At 48.7% G+C, this 19,784-nt stretch overlaps 1 protein-coding gene across 4 annotated transcripts in view; it reads left to right on the forward strand.

The window, feature by feature from the left end:
• Window positions 1-19,784, forward strand: part of VAV2 (vav guanine nucleotide exchange factor 2) — a 149,205-nt gene that overhangs the window by 21,246 nt on the left and 108,175 nt on the right. For all 4 annotated transcript variants that reach the window (XM_054084152.1, XM_054084154.1, XM_054084153.1 and 1 more), the window contains exon 2: window positions 14,174-14,290. In XM_054084152.1, the coding sequence (XP_053940127.1) occupies window positions 14,174-14,290 (117 nt within the window). The remainder of the gene's footprint in view (window positions 1-14,173; window positions 14,291-19,784) is intronic.

Here is a 19,784-nt window from a genome sequence, read left to right on the forward strand (position 1 = left end):
GAATTGGGGATAATTGACAAGCTGTAAAACTAAAACAAAACTAAACATGGCTTTCATGGCACTTGCCATCTCCCTCCTTCCTTTCTCCCAGGAAGAAGTCCAAATTCTGCTTTCCTGAAGCGTGCATGTGCCGTTGTTTGTTTTGCTGGGTATCCACCTGGAAATCCAAATCTGAGCCTGCCCTCCTGCTCAGATATCACAAAAAAATCTGTTCCACGAGTCCTTGTTAAAATAGAAGAGAAATAGCTGTTGATCAGCAATTAAAAATGTGTAGTCCGGAGGGGCAGGGAGACGATGCAGGAGAAAGGTGGCTCTGGAGGGTGGGCAGGGGGATTTTCTTCTTGTGTTCTTCACATCAGTTTGGTTAAGGAAGAGCTGGTGTCGCCTGCGATGGTTTGATGCTTGAGGAAATCGCCTGTTTGGGAGAGAGGCTGGGGATCTGGTTTCAATAACACCTCTTCTGCGAGAGGAGAGGCTCTCCTTGAGCCCCATGAGTGAATCGCTCTGGGAAGGACCTGGATAGCTTGGCATCACCTCTAAACGTGCAGGGAGCAGCTCTTGGTAGCGCCCTGGCTCCTGCTGCAGGGACTTTGAATTGGGTGCAGGGACACTTTGGAGCTGGTCTTCCAGAATTGATATTCGGTAGTAAGGAATTACACCCCTCTTCTCTCTCTAGAAAGGAGAAAAATGCTTCATTGAAATCATAAAGATAAATATAGGCTTTCATGTTAAAAAAACCCAGAACAAGCAGCATTACTATAATGCCAATGGCCTCCCCGTCCTTCCCCTGACTCAAGTTCATTTTGATTTTTATCTCGTGCATACATTAAATATGATGGCTAACCTTCAGATTTCCTGCCTTGGCCTCCCAAGCTTTGTGATACTTACAGTTACTATTCAGTTAATTAATTTCCTTGCAGTGTCGAAAGGGAGAGGAACCGATACCCTGAATGCAAATCACCAAAGGCAGAACGAGTGCTTTAGGCAGTAAGAAAAATGTGTGTTAATGTCTGTGTTTGTGGATGAGTTTTCCTCATACACAGAAGTGGATTCAAAGCTATTATGGGAAAACCAAGTAGGGTTTTGGGACCTGCATGAAGCCTATGAAAGTCTGTTAAAGACTCGTGGGGGCTTCTTCTGATGCCTGGGAAGTTCTGACCCAATTGTGGATTGGTCGATTGAGACTGTTTGACATTTTCTGTCGCTGAAGGGGGGAAAAAAATAGTTAAAATGCAGGGTGGCTCATCCCACCTAATCTCTCCAAATCAACTTCCCCTTTAGGTTTTAAAGTCATGTTAGCTGTTTTTTCCTGAGCGTGGCTGATAGACAGGGGATGTGGATGCCAGCCAGCGTGGTCCCTTGGTGTGGACGGGAGGTGGTGAGTCACATCCACAGCTCTAGCATCGTCTGTCTAACGCCTTCTGTATTTATAGACAGCCATCCACTCGGACAGGCTTGCTGTTGCTAAATCCTTGTTGACTGTTCCTGATTTACTCTCTTGTCCTTGGGAAAGGAATCCTGAGAGGACCACGCTTAGGAATGGAGCTTGTAGTTCCCTGGCTCTCCCTTCTTGTTCTTAAAAATGGGCTGAATATGCGGTGGGTTGTACTGTTAATGAACATTTTAATCAAAAACATTCCGGTGATTGCAGCGTGCGTGAAGCTAGAGGTGTCATTTTTGATCTTGTCTCGTTTTGGTGATAACAGAGGCTTTGTGTAATCCAAGCCACTCGGGCTGGGATCAGTCTGACATGCGCCAACACTACCAACGCTCCCGCTCTTGTCAGGGGGTGTCCTGCCTCTCATCTCCCGAGCGTTGTGGCAATCGGTCTTTACAGGGACCGTTTCCACGGAGCTCTGGGTCTGGTTTGGCTGTTCTGCAGGCACGGATGCTCAGCAGAGAGCTCCAGGGGCTGCTGTCTGTGCGTCTGCACACGTGTCTGTCTAGCCTTGGTCCCTGGATCCAAAACACAAGCACTAAAGCGGTTAAGCTATAAAATCTTTTTATTTTTCCTTCCATTAAGATGTTTTTAATAACCTGTTTACCCAGAGCCCGGTTGCACACATGTTGGTGTCATTCTTGCTAGGCTGTCACCTTGCAGACAGTGATTCTCCAGCTTTTGCCGCTCTGCTTCAGCTTCATCTTCTGCACAAGAACTTTGGAGCTAGAAAACTTGATGAGCCTCAGTGAAACCATGGCTAAAACAAAAGCCCTTCCTGTTCTCCAGCTCACACTGATCACATCCTTGGTTCTTCCCAACACTGAAATGCAACAAAACATTTATTATTTAAAACTGAGGAGAGGAAGAAGCCCAGAGCGACTCCCGGGGCCTCGGGGCTGCCTGTCCATTCTCTGCCCCCAGGGACAAGCAGTCTCCATGCTAATGCTGGCAGAGGCACCCCATGCTCCTTCTTTTGGCTCCACCAGCGTTGGGTTCAGCTCCTGCTGCTGCCTGTAAGGGCAGGTGCGATGCTTGTCTCTTCCCAGGAGGCTCGAAGGAGCTGGTCTGCAGCGAGTTGCTCGCTCTGGCTTGCAGGCAAGGTTTGGCTTGTAGGTCCTGTAACACATAATTTTCCTTCGCTATTCCTCTTGCAGAAGAGGGCTTGCAGTGCAGATCTGTCTTTCCTACCCATCTCCAACTGCCCTTCCCACCTCCCCATCCTGGGAGCTTGTGCGTGGAGGAACGATGCAGAGGGTGGCCAGCCCAGGAGCACCCACCACCACCCTGGTTCTGTTCTTTTGGGGGATGAAGAGGGCACTGAGCTGCTCTGAGGCTACTCCTTCTCTGCAGTGAGGAGCGGATGTCTGTGCGGAGCCCCAACGTACTGCCAGGAGGCAGAGGGGCATCAAGAGAGCTATTAAATGCACATTGTGGGCTTAATCTTGCAAAATGCAGCTTGATTTCCTATGCAGGTCCGCATCAGTTTTCATAATGTGAAAAGTAGTGTTCTGGTTTTAATTACTTCTTTAGGCAGGAGCTGGGGGATATCTTGCAGCATCATTACCTGATGCCATTAAGCAGAGTTTTTCCTGAGTGTTTGTTGTCTGCTTCTAATAATGCCATCCCGATCCCCTGTGTGACATTTAGGAACTGTTTTTTCACTGAACCTGTTGTCAGCCACTGCCTTGATCCTTAGCAAGGCTTTGAGAGTAGATCGCAGCCTGGGCAATGGTCCAGGGAGGAGGAACGCAGCCCAGGTGGAACGGTGTCAGGGTGCGTGTCAGCAGCCGTCACTGCGAGCAGGCTATCTCTATCTACCGGGATGCAAAACACTTCTGCCAGCACCAGCTACGGCTTCAGGTTCTCCCATACTGATCTGGAAGCCGAACAACCATTTCCAGATCTTACCAGGTGCACAAGTCCACGCAGATCTCAAAATGACAGAAGTTTGCAGTTGTTCTAGACCATTATTTCCTCCATCGCCAGCTGAAAAGGTAAAAGCTGCCACAAACGCAGCATTAGAAATACTTTTCGCGGCTGAGTTTTTGCTTTTTTAGTCGTGCTTTCCCTCTGTGCGCTGCGCTGCTTTGGCTCGGTGGGGTAAATGTACCGGGAGGTTGGTTTGTTCAACGCTTTCGCTTCCTGGCAGGTAACCTGGCACGTCTTGCAGCGAGGGAAATAACTCGGTTGGTTGTAATTTCTGAGGTTTTCTGAAAGTGAAGTGAGTCTTAATTGGAAGCGAGTCACCCGAAATCATGACTGTATGGAAAAGAATTGCTTATACCCGTGATGCGTGAATAATACAATGGCATCCATACAAGCTCTTGCCAGAAAAGCCTTCTGGCGGATTGCATGCCATTGATCCGATGGTAGAGCTTTTGAAATGAGATTTCTTGGGGTGTTTTAAAAGAGAGTTCTGGAGTCCTTAGCACAAGAAGGAGACGGATCTGTTAGAGCGAGTCCAGAGAAAGCCACGGAGATGATCCAAGGGTTGGAAGCACCTCCTGTACAAGGATGGGCTCAGAGAGTTCAGTTGGGTTTTTCAGTCTGGAGGAGAGAAGGCTCCGGGGAGACCTTAGAGCAGCTTCCAGCCCTGAAAGGGGCTGCAGGAAAGCTGGGGAGGGGCTCTGGATCAGGGAGTGCAGGGATAGGACAAGGGGGAACGGTTTGAAGCTGAAAGAGAGGAGATTGAGATGAGATTTTAGGAAGAAATGTTTTGCTGTGAGGGTGGGGAGGCCCTGGCTTGGGTTGCCCAGAGCAGTGGTGGCTGCCCCATCCCTGGAGGGGTTCCAGGCCAGGTTGGATGGGGCTCGGAGCCCCTGATCCAGTGGGAGGTGTCCCTGCCCTTGGCAAGGGGTTGGAACTGGACAGACTTGGGTCCCTTTCAACCCAAACTATTCTATGATTCTATGACAAGGTGTCTGCAGCGAGCCTGCTGTGTGCCCTGAAATGGAGACGTACCTCTGTCTAACGGTGGCAGCCGGTGGCACAATCAGCCCAGGAATGATTGGGAGATATCAATGGGTATTTAAAACTGGGCTTATATAGGAGCCCTGGAAAACTAATGCAAAGGTCTTTAATTCAACGTGCATATTGTATTATTTAATAGTGATGTGCTTTGACGGTTTTGCATAAATGATATTGGAGTCAGCTATTGCAGGCACCTACCTCAGATCCCACCCCATAGTTCACTTCTGTCTCCAAAGTCTCATAGCTCATCTCTTCAGCATTTATAGGGGGCAGCTTGGTTTTGAAGAGACAAAAATTGAGTTCTGTGAATTTCTTGAACTTGCCCAGGCTTGAAGGCTACCGCCTGGAGCTTCTTCTCTGGGGTCTGGCCGGAATAGTTGACATGGCAGGGCTTGATTTCTTGACTTGGCTGCTATTTACTCGTCTTGGAGACGTATTGTAGCTGTTCTCATCGCTGTCCTGTCAAAAGTTCATCACTGTCTGCTTCCCTGCACCAGCCTGAAGAGCAGGAGAACAATGACTGCTTGGAAAGTCTTCTCTAAGCGTATCATTACAGTGTAACGCTATATAGGGTTACGCAATTACTCATTTTCTTTAGCAGCAGCTGAACTCTGTGTTATAATTTGATTGTCACGGTTCAGGTCGAGTCCTGTATTAAAGCTTTGGGTTGGCCAAAATGTTTTGAATTTTCTTTGCTGAAAACTCAGTGCGTGGGAAGGTATCCTGTTTCTTGATCAGCTCTAATCCTAAATTCTTTTTTACAAATCCCCTCTTTACCGATGGCCGTGTCTTATGTGAGTGATGAAGTGTGAGCCCCAGTGAGGCAAACGTGAGTTTAGGGCTTCACATCAGTAGTAGATGCCAAGATGTTGCTCTCCCTCCCCTGCTTCTTTAACCGAGTTCCCCTGACGGATCTCTTTTCCAGTGAGAGAAGAAAAAGACTGGATTTAACAAGCATGGAAGGGGACTCTCAGCAAAGGGTGCCAAATGTGGGCAGATTGAGCAATCCTTCCATGCTCTCCAGCTCCCAAGCTTTATGTGGTCTCAGATCTTATTCCTCACTAAAGCCAAGCCCGGATTTGGCAGTCTGCTGGTAAATACACCGCAGAGACAGCCCAGATCTGGGGTGCAGGAGGCTCTAACCCACATTGTGTGGGAAAAGAAAAAAGAAACGCCTTTGTTGTATTTTCCTACTAATGAGCCTCAAAAGGTCCAACTGGGTTTCTCCTCTTAAGCCTGATGGTGTTCCCACACTTAGCCATAGCTTGTGCTGCACAGAGCCGCTGCTCCCTGCCCCGTCGTCCCCGGTCCCAGCAGCCAGCCCCACTGGCTCTGGGCAGGCCAGGACCCGCAGAGAAAGCTGGTCTGGCTCTGTCTGCTGGGTAATTACAGTTTGGTCTCGTCCAAAGGATTTAGGGACGTAACATGGGTTTCTCCCAGGCATCGCCACAGCACTGGTTCTGGCTTGGGAAGGTCACTGGAGCAGGTGAGCATCTGAGGAGGGATTTTCACATCAGCAGATGCTGCTTGGGGATAACACAAGGGCATCATTCAGTACAGGGTTGTCCAGCGTCATTAGGGATGGATTGATGTCCCACTTGTCCTTTCTTCATGGAGTCTGTATTCTCCATCCAGCTCCTGAAATGAATCACTGTTGGGGTGAGTGGGAAAGGAAAAGGGAGTATTGCTCCTCACGTATGTGGTTTGTAACAGCAGGAAGATGCAAGGCTCAAAGCAGTATTTTTCTTCACAGAGGGCAACCTGAAATCCCCTCTCTTAGTGGAGGAATTGGTGAAGATCAAAGCTTTCGGAGGGGATCGTGCCCGCCTGATTTTGCAAGAAGCTCTTGTTTCCTGGGAACAGCTCTACAGATCACTTACGATGTCTAAAAGATAAATCTCTAAAGTACATCAGCCGCCCGATGTGATGCAGGGATCTTGACTGGGGTTTTCTAAAACTTCAGCAGCAAGGTTTTCAGTTACACAGACCTCAGACCTGTGGTGGGGTTTGGACCCGTGCTGAACCGGTGAGACCCACTGGATTTTGGGTGATTGGGCCAAAGGTCAGGGCTCTCCAGACCTTAGGTGCGTGGGCAGAGAAGCTCAGATGCTGTCAGCATCTCTGATAAAACACTTCCAGGCACTGCAATTAAAGCCCTTACTGTAACGATTCCTTCTTTCTCAGTAAAGCCCTACATTTCCAGCCCTTGGAGGGTTCCACAAAGAAGAGAAGTACTGTCATCAGCTCAGCTCTGCAGTTTTCTTTGGGAAGTTGCAGCTTCCTTCCGCTCATTTAAAGCCCCTGCACGCTGCTGGGTGACCCTTGGGTGGCGGGATGGACAGCGGGACAGACGGACACTGAGCGGTTGTGCTGTGCTGAGCCAAGTGTTCCCGGCAGGGCTGCCTGCCACGCAGTGTGGGGTCTCCTGGATCGTTGCACGGACTTCAGCAAACCTCTCTCGTCGTGCCGTTGGGGAGGGCTCATCCCATGTTTTTAAGCTTCGGGGAGGTCGTTGCTGCTGCTGGGAGGTCACCTTGGAGGACACAAGGATCTGGGCTTTCCTGCAATTTCTTTTCCCTCCTCCAAACTGGAGGATGTTACTCAATCCTTGTCTTCTCCTCCAGTGCTGTGCTATCGTCTTGGACTCAGCAGCTGCTGGATGAGGAGTGCAGCCACGCTTCTGTATGTTTTATTTTGCTTTTCCATTTCTTTCTGTTTTTTTTCCATTTTTTTTTCCATTTCTTTCTGGAGGGAGTTTGGGGTCAGTCAGCAAAACCTGATAGGATAAAAGACAGCCAGCTTCTTGGCCTGAGCAGCTCTGCTTGGCAGGGAGACAGCAGCCCCAAGGGGGACGCGGTGCTGCTGCCCTGGTACGGGCTCCTCCTGCCCATGGAGAAAGCACAGATGCAGTTCAAGCCTCTGTATCTTCAGTATTTACTTCAGTATAGAGTCATGGAATGGTTTGAGTTGAAAAGGGACCTCAAAGCCCATCCAGTTCCACCCCCTGCCATGGGCAGGGACACCTCCCACTGGATCAGGGGCTCCAAGCCCCATCCAACCTGGCCTGGAACCCCTCCAGGGATGGGGCAGCCACCGCTGCTCTGGGGAACCTGGGCCAGGGCCTCCCCACCCTCACAGCAAAACATTTCTTCCTAAGATCTCATCTCAATCTCCCCTCTTTCAGCTTCAAACCATTCCCCCTGGTCCTGTCCCTGCCCTCCCTGATCCAGAGCCCTTCCCCAGCTTTCCTGCAGCCCCTTTCAGGGCTGGAAGCTGCTCTAAGGTCTCTGCAGAGCTGTCTCTTCTCCAGGCTGAACAAGAGCATCGTCACTGAGCGTTTATACATGTCATTGACCCTGTGCTTTGTCCCTTGCTCTTCCCACGTTTTCTTAACGTCTGCCACCTCGAGGTGTTTCCCTCTGTTTCTCGCCTTTTTCCAGTAGTTCATGTCTTGTCTAAAACTCAGGAGCTCTGGTTAATGTTTTTGCCCGCTCTGACTTGAGGATGCTGAGAGCCATTGCTTTTACAATTTTATGTATATTCCAGCTTCCCATTTATGAGCTTAATATTGTTATCTGAGATAGCTCTTCCCTTTGAGAGCCCATATCATGATGGGAAGCGCCTGTAGGGAACCAGGAGCTCTTTATCTGCTTGACCTGCGTGTGAGCAATGATGAGCAAAGGTGTGAGGGTCAGCAGGAGCCGGAGTGGTGCTGAGCAGCCTGTGCTGCGGTGCCTGCCTCTGTGTTGTGCTTCTGCTGGGCAGTGTAGAAGTTCCTGGTGACCTTGTTTGGGAGGTCTACAGCCTCTCTGAGCTCTGACCAATGCTTATTGCTGGGGAGGAGCTTTGCTTGCTGCAGGTTGGCTTTACCTCCAGTCCTCCCAGTGATGAGCTATGGGTGTTTGCTAAAATGGGTGATTGCTCTCCCTCAGGTACTCCCCTGTGGCTAATCCTGCCTGTGGGTGGATGTAAGGAGGACCTGTCCGGAGGTCAGCGCTCATCAGCGTTTTAGGCTCATTAATCAGTGGCTAAGTGGAACGTGCCAGGCCCGTGAGCACTCTGCGACAGGAATGTCTTTGAAAGGGGAGGAAATAATAGCACTAAATTGTTTGAGAAATAATTTCATTCTCCACTTCTCAGTAGATAAATCTGCTGTCCAACAACCCGAAATTTAATCTGTCCGTCTAAAGTAATTGATGAGCTGCGACTTGAATCCAAATGTGAACGGGAAGGGAAATTTTCTGCAGAGACGTTTTGCATTGTTTCTGCGGCTGCTCCTTTCCATTAGAGACAATGGGGCGAAGCGCGAGAAGGAACAAAGCTGCAGAAGATTTGGCGCTGATGGTGGAGGGTGAAAGAAGCTCCAGTTGTGCTTTTGACTCTCATTACTGCTTCCACAACTTTCCTGCTCATACCTTGATGTGGAGATGAGCTAGAAAAGTCAGGCATTTTAGAGAGATTTAGGTAAAGGTTATGATATGCATGGTTTTAAATGCAGAGTTATGTTTGCTGCATACTTGGACGCTTTTGGACTTTCTCTCTGCTCTTGACTTTGGAGGTCTTTTCCAACCTAATGATTCTGTGGAGCACGCAAAGAGAACTTTGAGGTTTCTACAATGTCAGAGTAGCGCGAGGAGAACTCGGCACAACTTGGAGATGCTTTCATTGGCTTTCTCAAGAGGTTTATGCCATAGGATACCCATTTCCCCACTGATCGTTGCAAATGATGTGTTTTCTCAATGGGAGACCCTCCCTTACCCTTTTGTGAAGGCTGTGAGAAGCTGGTGCTCTCAGCTCCCCATCGAGGACTGACTTTTCTCCTGGTGCTTTCGAGCTGTGCTGGCAACGAGATAAGAGGAAATGTGACATCACGGTCAGGAAGTGCTAAAGAAAGTTACTTTCGTCATTTGCCAATGGGTTATCTCAAACGGCAAAGCTGCAGCATTCCTTGCATGCTGCAGGACCCATTTCAAGCCCACGGCTTTGGCCGAGGTTCAGCACGTGGCTGCCTGCCCGGTGCTATTGTGTGCAGCCCCGCTTCTCCCCGAAGCTCTCGCGCCGGCCGTCGCTGGCTCTCCAAAAGGCCCTTGTTGAAATCTGTGAGCTGTTGCATGATCCTGCCGTGCCAGACAAAGCAGTTGCCCCCTCTCCTAACTTTCCCCTACCTTTTATCGCATTATTAAATGTCTCTTGGAGACTCCCCAGCCTTGCACCGTCCCAAACACGGGGACCAGGGACTGCTCCGATGCTCCCACGAACGTCCTCTGAACCCCACCTTGGGCATGTTGGTTGTTGAGCAAAGGCTGCTGCGTTCTGTGTGTTTTTGCCTGACTTTTTGCTATCTTCCTGCGGCAAAGCAGCTCTGCTGGAAGGCAGGAATGCATGTGGCTTTCCAGCCCACGGTCATCTCGGCTGAGGCTGAGGGATGGTTTCCAGGCGAACCCCAATGTGCTTGAGTAGCTGGGTCTTTTCTGAAGGATTTCCATCGGAAATGGCTCTGTCTAGTCAGCGCAGGTGTCTCCGGCATCCAGTCATACAGGGAGGGGTGGCGCTGCCTGAAACAGCGGCGTGGAGAGCAGCGAGATGCTGAGCTGCCGTGCACCCTGCCATGGGCTCCCCTCCCATGCCCACAGCTGTAATTTCCAATTGCTCACACATCCCACCTGCCCTTCCTACCCGGGGGCGTGGGAGCAGAGCTTTGGGGTGGCCAGGCACGTCCTAATGTCCTTCTGCACAGTGGAGCTAGAAGTACCAGCATTGTCCCTCTCTCAGTCTTTGCCGAGCCGGTTGCTGCCGGGCTGGGGCAGGTCAGGCTCTGGCTCGGAGCAGTTTATTCACCTTACAGCATCGCAGTGTTTAAAAATAAGGGAAGCTGTTCTGATCTGGGATGATTTGGGCTCTCGTGCCGCGCCGTGCCGCTGCTGCTGGCTCTCTAGTACTGGCTCCTCGCAGCCCTCAGAGGATCAGGTTTAGAGCTGACCACTAACTTTTCTCATCTTTTGACAGCGTTCAAGGGATTTTGTTTTCCTGGATGAGTTTCTTGCTCCCTGGGGTACAGTCTCATCCCTGCCCCTTTTGCCTCTTCCCTCTGGTTTTAATACTATCCCTCTCCAAAACCCATTGGATGGGCTTTGCTGTGCCCGCGGAGCTCGATCCGTGCTGTGGCTGCTTTTGAAGTGTGGCTGGTGGTATGATGGGAGATGCTGGTACCTGTGGAAGATCCTGGGATCTTTGGGAGTCTCTTTCCAGAACTGAGGATGCTGGTTGCTGGTGGTGTCTCCCCTGCCAGAGGCACTGGCTGGTGCATATTGAGGTTGTTTTGGGTGCAGAGGAGGATGATGGCAGGATTTAGGATGTGTAGTGCTTAGATCCCTGCTGGCATTTGTGCCAAAGGAGATTGCAGGACTCTGCTTCAGCACTGGTCTCGTTTGGAGCATATAAATGACACCATTGATTTTGGTCCTGGCAGATGTTGCATGAGGCCCATGGAGAACATTGCTCTCTCTCTCTCTCCTGTGGAGTGTTTACTCATCCAAAGGTGTAATTGGCTGGTAAATAAAATGGCCTCAGCACAGCTCATATTCAGTCGGAGCTAATTTCAGTATGTGGCCGTTGAGTAACGCTATCAAGCCAACAAATCCTGATTTTTTCCATCAACAGCAAACCAACCTCAAACTGCTTGTGAGCAAAAGTGCCAGGAGGTATTTTACAGATTGGTGAGAGAGAAATCGGGCAGGAACAAATCGTGCTGTTAACACCTACGTGTGGGTTGTACTCACCCTGACTTCTTGTACGGGAGGAGCAGGGCTAAATCTTACCTACAGTTGTCATCTTGAGCAGTGGCTTTTCCTGTTGGCAACGTGATGGTCTTGTTCTGCTGCCAGCTCCGTGCTGGTGGAGCAGGACCGCGGTGCTGCTGCATTAGTTTAGTGTATTTTTGCATCGGGCCTCTTCAACAGCTCTTCAAATGGATTCTAGAATTCTTTCTTGATGCTTATCATCTGCCTGTGCTCAGCGACTGGCTGGCTGCGTGGTGGCTTTTTGTGGACATCACCTGGAGCTGTGGGAAGGGCAGTGGCACTGCTGCAGGCACCTTGTGCTCATTTAGCAGCTTCCAGATTTGAATTAGATGAGCAAAGGCAGTTGGATGTAGCTGATGTTGAACAGTGCGGTTGGTCCTGTCCTTCCTGACCGGGGCCAAGCTGAGATCGAGGTTAACTCACCCCAATCTAAACCCATGATTGCCCCATTTCTTGATCCCTGTGAGAAACACTGTCGGGACGAGGCATTCATTTGCTTGGATGTGTGATCTCTCTTGTGATTTTTCAGACATAAGGTAGTGTGAACGCTAAGCTTTTCAGGAATTTGAACCACAAACGCATTGTGCAGAGGGATCAGGTTTTCACACCGTCAGGTGTCTTTCGCTTGGCTGAACATGGGCGCTGTGAAAGTCCATCTTCAGCCTTTGCTGCTGCTCCAGACTTGGCGTGAGTGGGAGGTGGGGAGGCAGAGCGATTCAGGAGGAAGCTTGTGCCTTGCGGTGTGCGATTACGGCTGTAACCTGTGTCATTAACTTTCAAAACTGGAGGCTTAAAAGGATTTAAAATAAACACGTGCTAGAAATTTGAAATCAATGGGACTGCAGTGCAGCAGAAAACACACCCGCTTTGCCCAGGGTGTAAATTCTTGCGGAGACCCTGGAGATAAAGTTATGAAATAACCTGTTTCGACGAGAGAGGTTGTAAGGCAATTCCAAAACCCCCTCTCGGTCTAGACGGATTATATTTACCGCAGTGTTTATGTGAGATAGAGGAATGCCCTAGAAAAACAGAATTGTTTTCCGTTTCTGCCTCTGGCACTTGCTTGTCTAATGAGAAGGCTCTGATGAGATGGGAATGTCCTGTGCTGGGGGAGCTCTGCTGTCGCTCAGCTGCTCCGGGTAGAGGGGGTGGAAAAGGGGTGAAGAGTGAAAGGTTATATCTTTTTCTGTGTAAGTGAATCAGCCTGTTGTTAATGAGGTGCTCTTGCTAATCTGTCACCACCAACCTGATGATTCCAACAAGCTGCGTCGCGTTAATGTCTATGGAGATATGATGGCCCCAAAGACACTCTTTGATTCTGTTAATTAAAAGAAAATTAAGTTATTTTCTTTTGCTTTGAACTCCGGGTGAAGTTTGTAAGAAGTATTTTGCATGGTGTTAGTTTGATGATGACCTGGAGTGCAGGGATAGAGCCACGTGACAAAACCACGCTGACCAAACCCACCCCAAAGGCAGCTTGCATCCTGCGCCTCTTCATCACGTGGGGATGATTCGCCCCTTTATTGGGTTGATTTACTTAGAATTCTAACATGTTTGTTTTATGTTTGTGAGGAATTTGCTGAGAAAAAGAAGAGTTGTTTAAAAATACAGTGATAAATGAAAGGTATTTTGTGGAATCTCATGAGGATGCAGGAAGGAGTGCACTGAATTGACTTGCTCAGCAGTGTTGGTCAGTCCTGATGGGGGATGTAGGTGATGTAGCCCCCAAAATAAAGCCAGTTTTTATTCTTCTCATCTCACCCCTTTGCTGCCAGGCATCGCTGTTGGAGCGAGAGAGTCAGGAGTCCCCAGACTTCAAACTCCTTGACGCTCCCAAACAAATGACCAGTTATTGCTAGAGTCAAAGACAGGATTTTCTTGAAAGAGAAACCTAATATTGCTCTGCTGGTTGAGCCATCTATGAAATACCCACGGTGGTCCTCAGAGGGGTGAGATTTCTCCCTCTTCTAATGGGCTAAGATTAAAGGTGAGCTGATCTTCGTAGAAACAGACCCAGGGATTGCTCTGGTCTCGGGAACAGGATCTGAGCTGGGTCAGGAGCATCTCCCGTGCCTCAGGACTCCAGCTGGAAACGGGCTGTACAGGGACGGGTCTGTTAGTGTTCACAGTGCCTGCAGAATCTCGGAGGTGCAAGGGAGCAAAATATTACTTGAATAAGTTGTCAATTGTTTCAGACCCCAAAGTAGAATCTTGGATTGGAAGGGACCTTGAAGATCATCTAGTTCCAACCCCTGTACAATGTTACCTTTGCCAGTAACGGGGACTCGTGCATCAGTGGAGTTTTATGGCTCGTTCCATATAACTGTATAGCCCTAATGCACCGGACAAAGAGGTTGATATTAAGGAAGTATTGAAGTATTCTGCTTCTGCTACGTTTGAACAAAAATATGTATTTTTTTGTGAGAAATGGGCCAGAGCCTATGATGTGGAAGCAAAACAAGCGTGATTTTCCATGTCCCGGTCTTTCCTTTGGTCTGTGTGTACATAGGGATGTGTGCAGAGGTACAGCAATATGTACAGTAAGGATTGCAGCCTGTGTCCTTTCTGTAGGGAACCAGATGGGATCATGCTGGAAATGGTTAAAAAGTTCAACACTGGGCTTCTGTAGAACATCAGCTGTAATTTATATTTGGCTTAGACCTTGAAAAGGAAACATCCTGGCTTGGGTTTTCCAGTTCTTCTGCACAGTTACCTTATGTGAAACTTGTTTTTCAAAAGGGCGTTTGTTTCTGGTGCGCAGCTGAGAACACAGGAGTCCTCACAGGGCACCAGGAGCCTGACATCTTCAGTAACAACAAATAAACTAATGCAGGGCTTTTCAGTGCAAGTTTCTAAGTCCTGTTAACTTGTCTCACATGTGAATTTAACTCAGTAAATTTCAGTTACAATTTGTGCCTGTCTTGCTCACTTTTTCCCTCCCTTTCTTTTCTCTTTCCTCCAGTTTCTCTGTTTGAAGAACATCCGAACCTTCCTAAAAGTGTGTCACGACAAATTTGGGTTACGAAACAGCGATCTGTTTGATCCCTTTGACCTCTTTGATGTACGGGACTTTGGAAAGGTAAGAGTTATTCCTGAGCTGTTGGGAAGTGGTAGTTCTGGCACCGGGCTGTTCACCGGACTTGTACTGAAGGTTTTGGATGAAAATTGAAGGGTTTTCTGAGCAGTTTCTTCACCCTTAACCCATGCACTGGGCACCCCTGAGCTCACGGCAGCCTGGGTGTCAGCAGGTTGATTTGGCTGTTTCCTTAGTGATGGGCGATTGAGGCGTGAAGTTTTGTGCTTTAGATTGCAAAGCCTCTGGGATCAGTCTCTAAAGCACATGAGAAATGTCTTTTGGGTGGAATCGATTGTCTCGATGTGCTCATGAAAGCAGTTGGAAGAGGCTGTAGCCCTGGAAACCGGGTGCTGTGCTGGGGTCAGGACTTGGAGTCCTTTTCCCGGCTCCGGTTGCCTTGCTGGATGACTAGGGCAAAGCCGCACCGTCTCCTTGCCCCTGAGCTCCCTGTAAACCACAGTGTGTTCAAACCAGTGCTAAGCATCATCCCTGTTCTGCATAAACCACCTTGAGGGACTGCACCCTGCAGCCCCAGCAGCACGTTCCCTATAGCGCTGCCTCAAATAATTTCAAGCCTTGACCCAGGTTTATACCAGCCGTGTATCATCCACAGCTGCTTTAGGTTTTGCCCAGAGTGCAGACCTGGCACAGATTCTTCCCCAGCTGCTGCCTCTGCTGCGAGTAAAATAGCTTCCCCAAAATCGCCTTTGGTTTTGTAATGCGACCGCTGAGCTTCCCGGGGGCTCAGGAAGTTTCGTGCCAGGGTGAAATTAGTCTCCCAAGTGTTTCTGAAAACTGAGTTTGGAGGGTTTTTTTTTTCTCTGCCAGCTGTTCCTTGGTGCTGGCTCTGTTTGTGCCGTGTGCCCCTAGATGGGAGAGGAGAGAGCATGGTTTTGTGTTTTGCTGAACGAAGCCCAGCTGCGAGGGAGGAAAATCCTACATGATTTTGACAAGTGGCTTTTGTTCCCTTACCCTGGATTTTGACATGAGCAGTGTCAGGGCTGTGCTGTTATTCTGATGGATACCGGGCTTGGGGAAGCTATTACACAGGACAATTGCTATATTCTTCAGTGGAAAAGGTGTTAAATGATTTTATTAAAGCTCTCTATTGTTTTACCTATTTCAAGATACCAGGCGTAAGCTGCTGGAAGGCATCTTCTCTTCTGATTATCCAAAGAGTAGATTTTTACTGCTGATGGGGCTATATTATTTGATATTTATTGCCTAATTTATTTCTGGACCATTATCTGGAATGTGCAATTGCAGGGGCTTGTTTTATGAGGTTATTTTGATTTATGAAATGCAAGAAGACTTTTGTTGTTCTGGGAATATGAACGTAAAGAGAGAACCTTTCGGGCTGGGGAAGGAACCGCTGCTAATTAAAATGCTGCTTTATTGTCCCGTTGCCTCTTGCTTTGCGCTGTTTCAAATTGTCTAAGATGCTTGTTAATAGAGACTGGTATTTTAAACACTGCCGCAGTGTGTGAGCTGAACATGGTTTGGTTTCCGTTTTGGTCTGGTTGGGGAACGGCTGTTCCCTCCTCCCCCTGTTCACTCTTGGGGAGCACATTCAGATTTGTGACTTGGGAAGGGGAGGTGATTTGCCATTCCCTCTTACCCCACGATAGCGTATCTTTTTAGGAGACCTTGGAGAAAAAGCTTGTCATGAGCTTCTGGAAAATTGGATCTTGCCTATTTCCATGTGCTTTGAGCAATCTTATACGATCTGGGAGGTGTAGATTCTCTACACAAAAGCCTCGTTGATCTTTTTCCCAGCGCAGTTTTTTTATCAGTTTGGCGGGGTTATCAGCTGTTCAGCTCTGCACCACCCTAAATCCCTCTGGAAGCCTGTCAAAACATCCCCATTGTCTTTGCCACCTTTCATTCCCACGTTATCCTCAGATCTGCATTCAACAGTGGCAAAGCAAATAAACAGGGAAATATCTGCTGTGGACCAAAGCGCCTTTGCACTTTGAGTCGCAGCGAGAGGAGTCTCTAATCCACGTTCCCACTGGCCAAACATAGACTTCACACACAAAAAATTCTTGCTGGAGCTATTCGTTACTTAGATCAATAGAGTTTTTTTGGTTACAAGGCACTTAATGCTGTGTAGGAGATTTTTCTGAAGGGAGCACATTCACAGTCAACCATTTAATTACATGGAAACCTTGGTGGAGTGGTGCTGGGTGTTTCCTTTCTGGATGCCACTGAAGTAGTTATTTCTCTCCTCCAAACCAGAAGGCTGGTGAGGCAGCAATTAGTAATAGCATTTGGGTTTGCTGCAGTGTAATTACCGAGTAGAAAGGCAGGGGCTTTTGTTTATGTGGTGCCAACGTATATGTAAAGGACTTCTCGAGTCCTTCAGGCTTTTCTAGCATAAGAAAAACCTTAGTGCTTTACAACAGGAGGAAAGTTAAACGCCCTCAGCCTTGCCTTGACCAGCTGTTGTTGGGAGAGAGTTTTCCATACCTGCCTTTGGCTTCTGATCCAGGGCTTCAGTAAGGAGGAGGTGCTGTAGGATCAATGGAGCCTCCTCTAAAGGAGCAAGTGTGGTTGGAGGCTGCTCGAGTCCAGGAATGTGAGGTTTAATCCCTAGTTTTGTTAATTCCTTGAGTTTTAAGCTTGAGAACTGAGTTCTTCCTTACTGTCACCAGGAGAAGAGCTGGTCTAATGGGATTGTGAGCCATGTGGGCTTCTCCAGCCGAAATCCCTGTGGACCTGAGAAGCTCCATCTCTGCCTTTGAGGGATGTTGGGTAACTGGCAAGTGCAGGCTTTTGCCAAATAGATGCGTCATGTTTCTTGTAATCTCGCTTGCAGTGTTTCCCGGTTACCCAAAGGAGCCGAAAGGCCAGTTTAAATTGCTCACAGCCAGTTTTTTTCCCCCCCAGTGTCCGGTTGCGAAGGAATCCTACTGTGACGAGGGCTGTATGTGACAGAGGTTTCCAAAAGTGACCCGAGATGCTGACCGTCTGTACTTCTACCTGTCCCCCTGGAAGATGCTTTAAAAGAATGTGTTGTTATATTGTTTTCTATAAGCCGGCTCTTTCCCCATGGCTGTGTCTCTGCTGCAGGAGCAGCGCAGCGTGCAGTGCTTCCCTGTTGATGTTGCCTCATCCCTAACGAGGGTCTGATCTTGCAGGAGTGAGCGCTAGGGGCCTGCAAGGATGCTCTGCAGTCTTTGCTAGCACAGCCGGGCTCCTAAAAACCCACATAAAATAAAATAAAAAGCTCGTGCTGGTGTACGGTGTGCTGTTGCACAGTACTTCATGCACATTTAATAGCAGTGATGGTATAAAAAGTAACTCTTATTGGACTTGCTAATTTATTGGCACCAACTATAATGAGATAAAATGTACATAAATATGGATTAAACTCTTTATCACTCTATTAGGCAGCAGGATGGTAGCAAGGTTCATTAAAGGGAGTTACTCATTTTCAATAATTTGCAGTAATGTACTATTTTTTCCTTAAGAAATATAGTTCAAATATTCATAAACCTGTGGAGCGTACCGTTTATTAGCCTTCCACTCCTCTCTGCTCTCCTGACGTGTATTTAATTGTCCTGACTTTCTTTGGAAGTTCCTGTACTGTCTGAAAAAAGCTTTTTTTGTAAGATATAAAGGTCTTTCCTACCCTGACCCATGGATACAAAATGATGCTGTTCTCAAAATGAAAAAGGAAAGCGGCTTACAGGTCAGCTGAAAAATAAGGAGATGCTGAGATTAAAGTAGTATTTTTTTTACTCTGTTAGTTCTGGTCCAGAGGTTGGTGAGAAGTGCAGCAGCCTCGCAGGGCACAGAGGAGGGGGATCTGGATCAATCCTTCTCTCAATTAGTTGGATCCACCGGGGTTCACTGACACGTGTGCCTCGTGGGTGGCTGACAAAGGGCTTGTACATGGCTCGTCTTGCGTGTCTGAAGTGTCGGGGAGGAGAGGTGCACGGTGGGGAGAGTGGCCCTGAGCATGGCATCCTCCAGCAGCTGCAGCAGGAGCTGCCTTGGTGTGGTAGGAGAGGACAAGGGAGGTGGTACCATCAGGGTTAGCGATGGGTGTCCTCTAAAGGCGCTTGAGTCTTCAGAATAATTTTTGGTGTAAAGATATCCCCTTCCTCACTCTGATATGCCAGCATGGAGCACTCCTGGAAAGGCCTGGAGGTATCCGAGCTGTCCTCAGTGGATGCTGTTGCAGGTTTGTCCCCAGCTTCATCACCAGCACCTTGTGGTTGGAGAATCTGCAAAATGAGAGGTCCCACCTCAGCCATCGGGAGAACTGTGTAGAGGCTCAACTGCCATCGTCTCCCCGTTCCTATCTGATTTCCATCCCCCCCCCATCCTCTTGCCAGAGTGTCAGAAAACAATTTTCTGCTTGGTTTCGGATAGGAGAGTGGGGAGCGTAGTCAGAATTACTTAAGGGATTAATAACTGAGAGTTGGTGGTTTGCGTTTCTGTTTCTCTGCTGAGAATTCCCCTCCCTGCATCGTCCGTAACCTCGTGTATGAGTTGATATCCCTACAGCAGTATTTTAAAGGGTGCTTTTTTAGCATAGTTTGGGAATATAAAGGGGAGAAAGGGAGAGATTTATATGAAGTAATACAGGTTTTGAAAATTGCAAGGCTTTCTGCTAAATGGCTGCAATTTGGTGCTATAACAAAGCAAGATCAGCGCTTGCCCCTCCCGTAGCTGACCTGCAGGCGGTGGGAGCATTTCTTCTTCTCCCATTCTTGACTTTTGAGGTTTTCTGACCTCTTGTAGCCAAGAAGAGATGGAAAGCAGTGCTTTTTTTTCCTGTACGCACTGCTGAGTGCGTGAAGAGGTGGCGGCTGGGAGTGGAGAAGAGCGTTTGGCAGTGCTACAGGTGGCCGAGTATGGCATCCCAGCCACAACGGCTCTGTCGGGCCAGTGGCTGTGCCTCACCTTCTGGGTGTTTACAGCTTCCCCAGAGGTCCCGGCTGCCGGACAGACCTTCCCGCGTTGTGTTCCTCTGTGCCAGTTACTCAGATGGCTGCTATGCAGCAGTTGGATGCGTGTCAAGAAAGGGATGCTATCGCAGCTGAGAACGTTTCCCATTGCTATATAACTCGCACAGTGCGTGTGCAGCGGGTGGGGTGGGAAGTGAGAAGAGTTCTCCAAAAGGAGGGGGTGTGTAGTGTTGGTTTCTTTTTTCAATTCCCAAGAGGGCAGCGGAGTAACTGGCCTGCAAGGAGAATTGTGTGTGATTGCATGCAAGAAGCCAGAAACCCACTTTAACCCTTTTCCTGCCCTGCTCTTGGTGTGACATCCCCACCAAAGAAGGAGGAGACGAAGGGTGCACCCTGAGTCCACGTTGTCCCTCCACGTGCCTGAGCAGAGCTGTGTAGCGCCTCCAGGGTGGCTTCTGCGGGGCGAAATTGTGCTTTACAAACCACTGCTGCACTTCTTGTGAGCGACCAAAACACTTTGCCAACTAAAAGTTTACATGCAACTTGGGCACTGCCTGCAGGGTTTTGCCTTGAGCTCT

Source organism: Cuculus canorus, chromosome 19, assembly GCF_017976375.1.
Source record: "Cuculus canorus isolate bCucCan1 chromosome 19, bCucCan1.pri, whole genome shotgun sequence".
NCBI classification, from domain to species: Eukaryota; Metazoa; Chordata; class Aves; order Cuculiformes; family Cuculidae; genus Cuculus; species Cuculus canorus.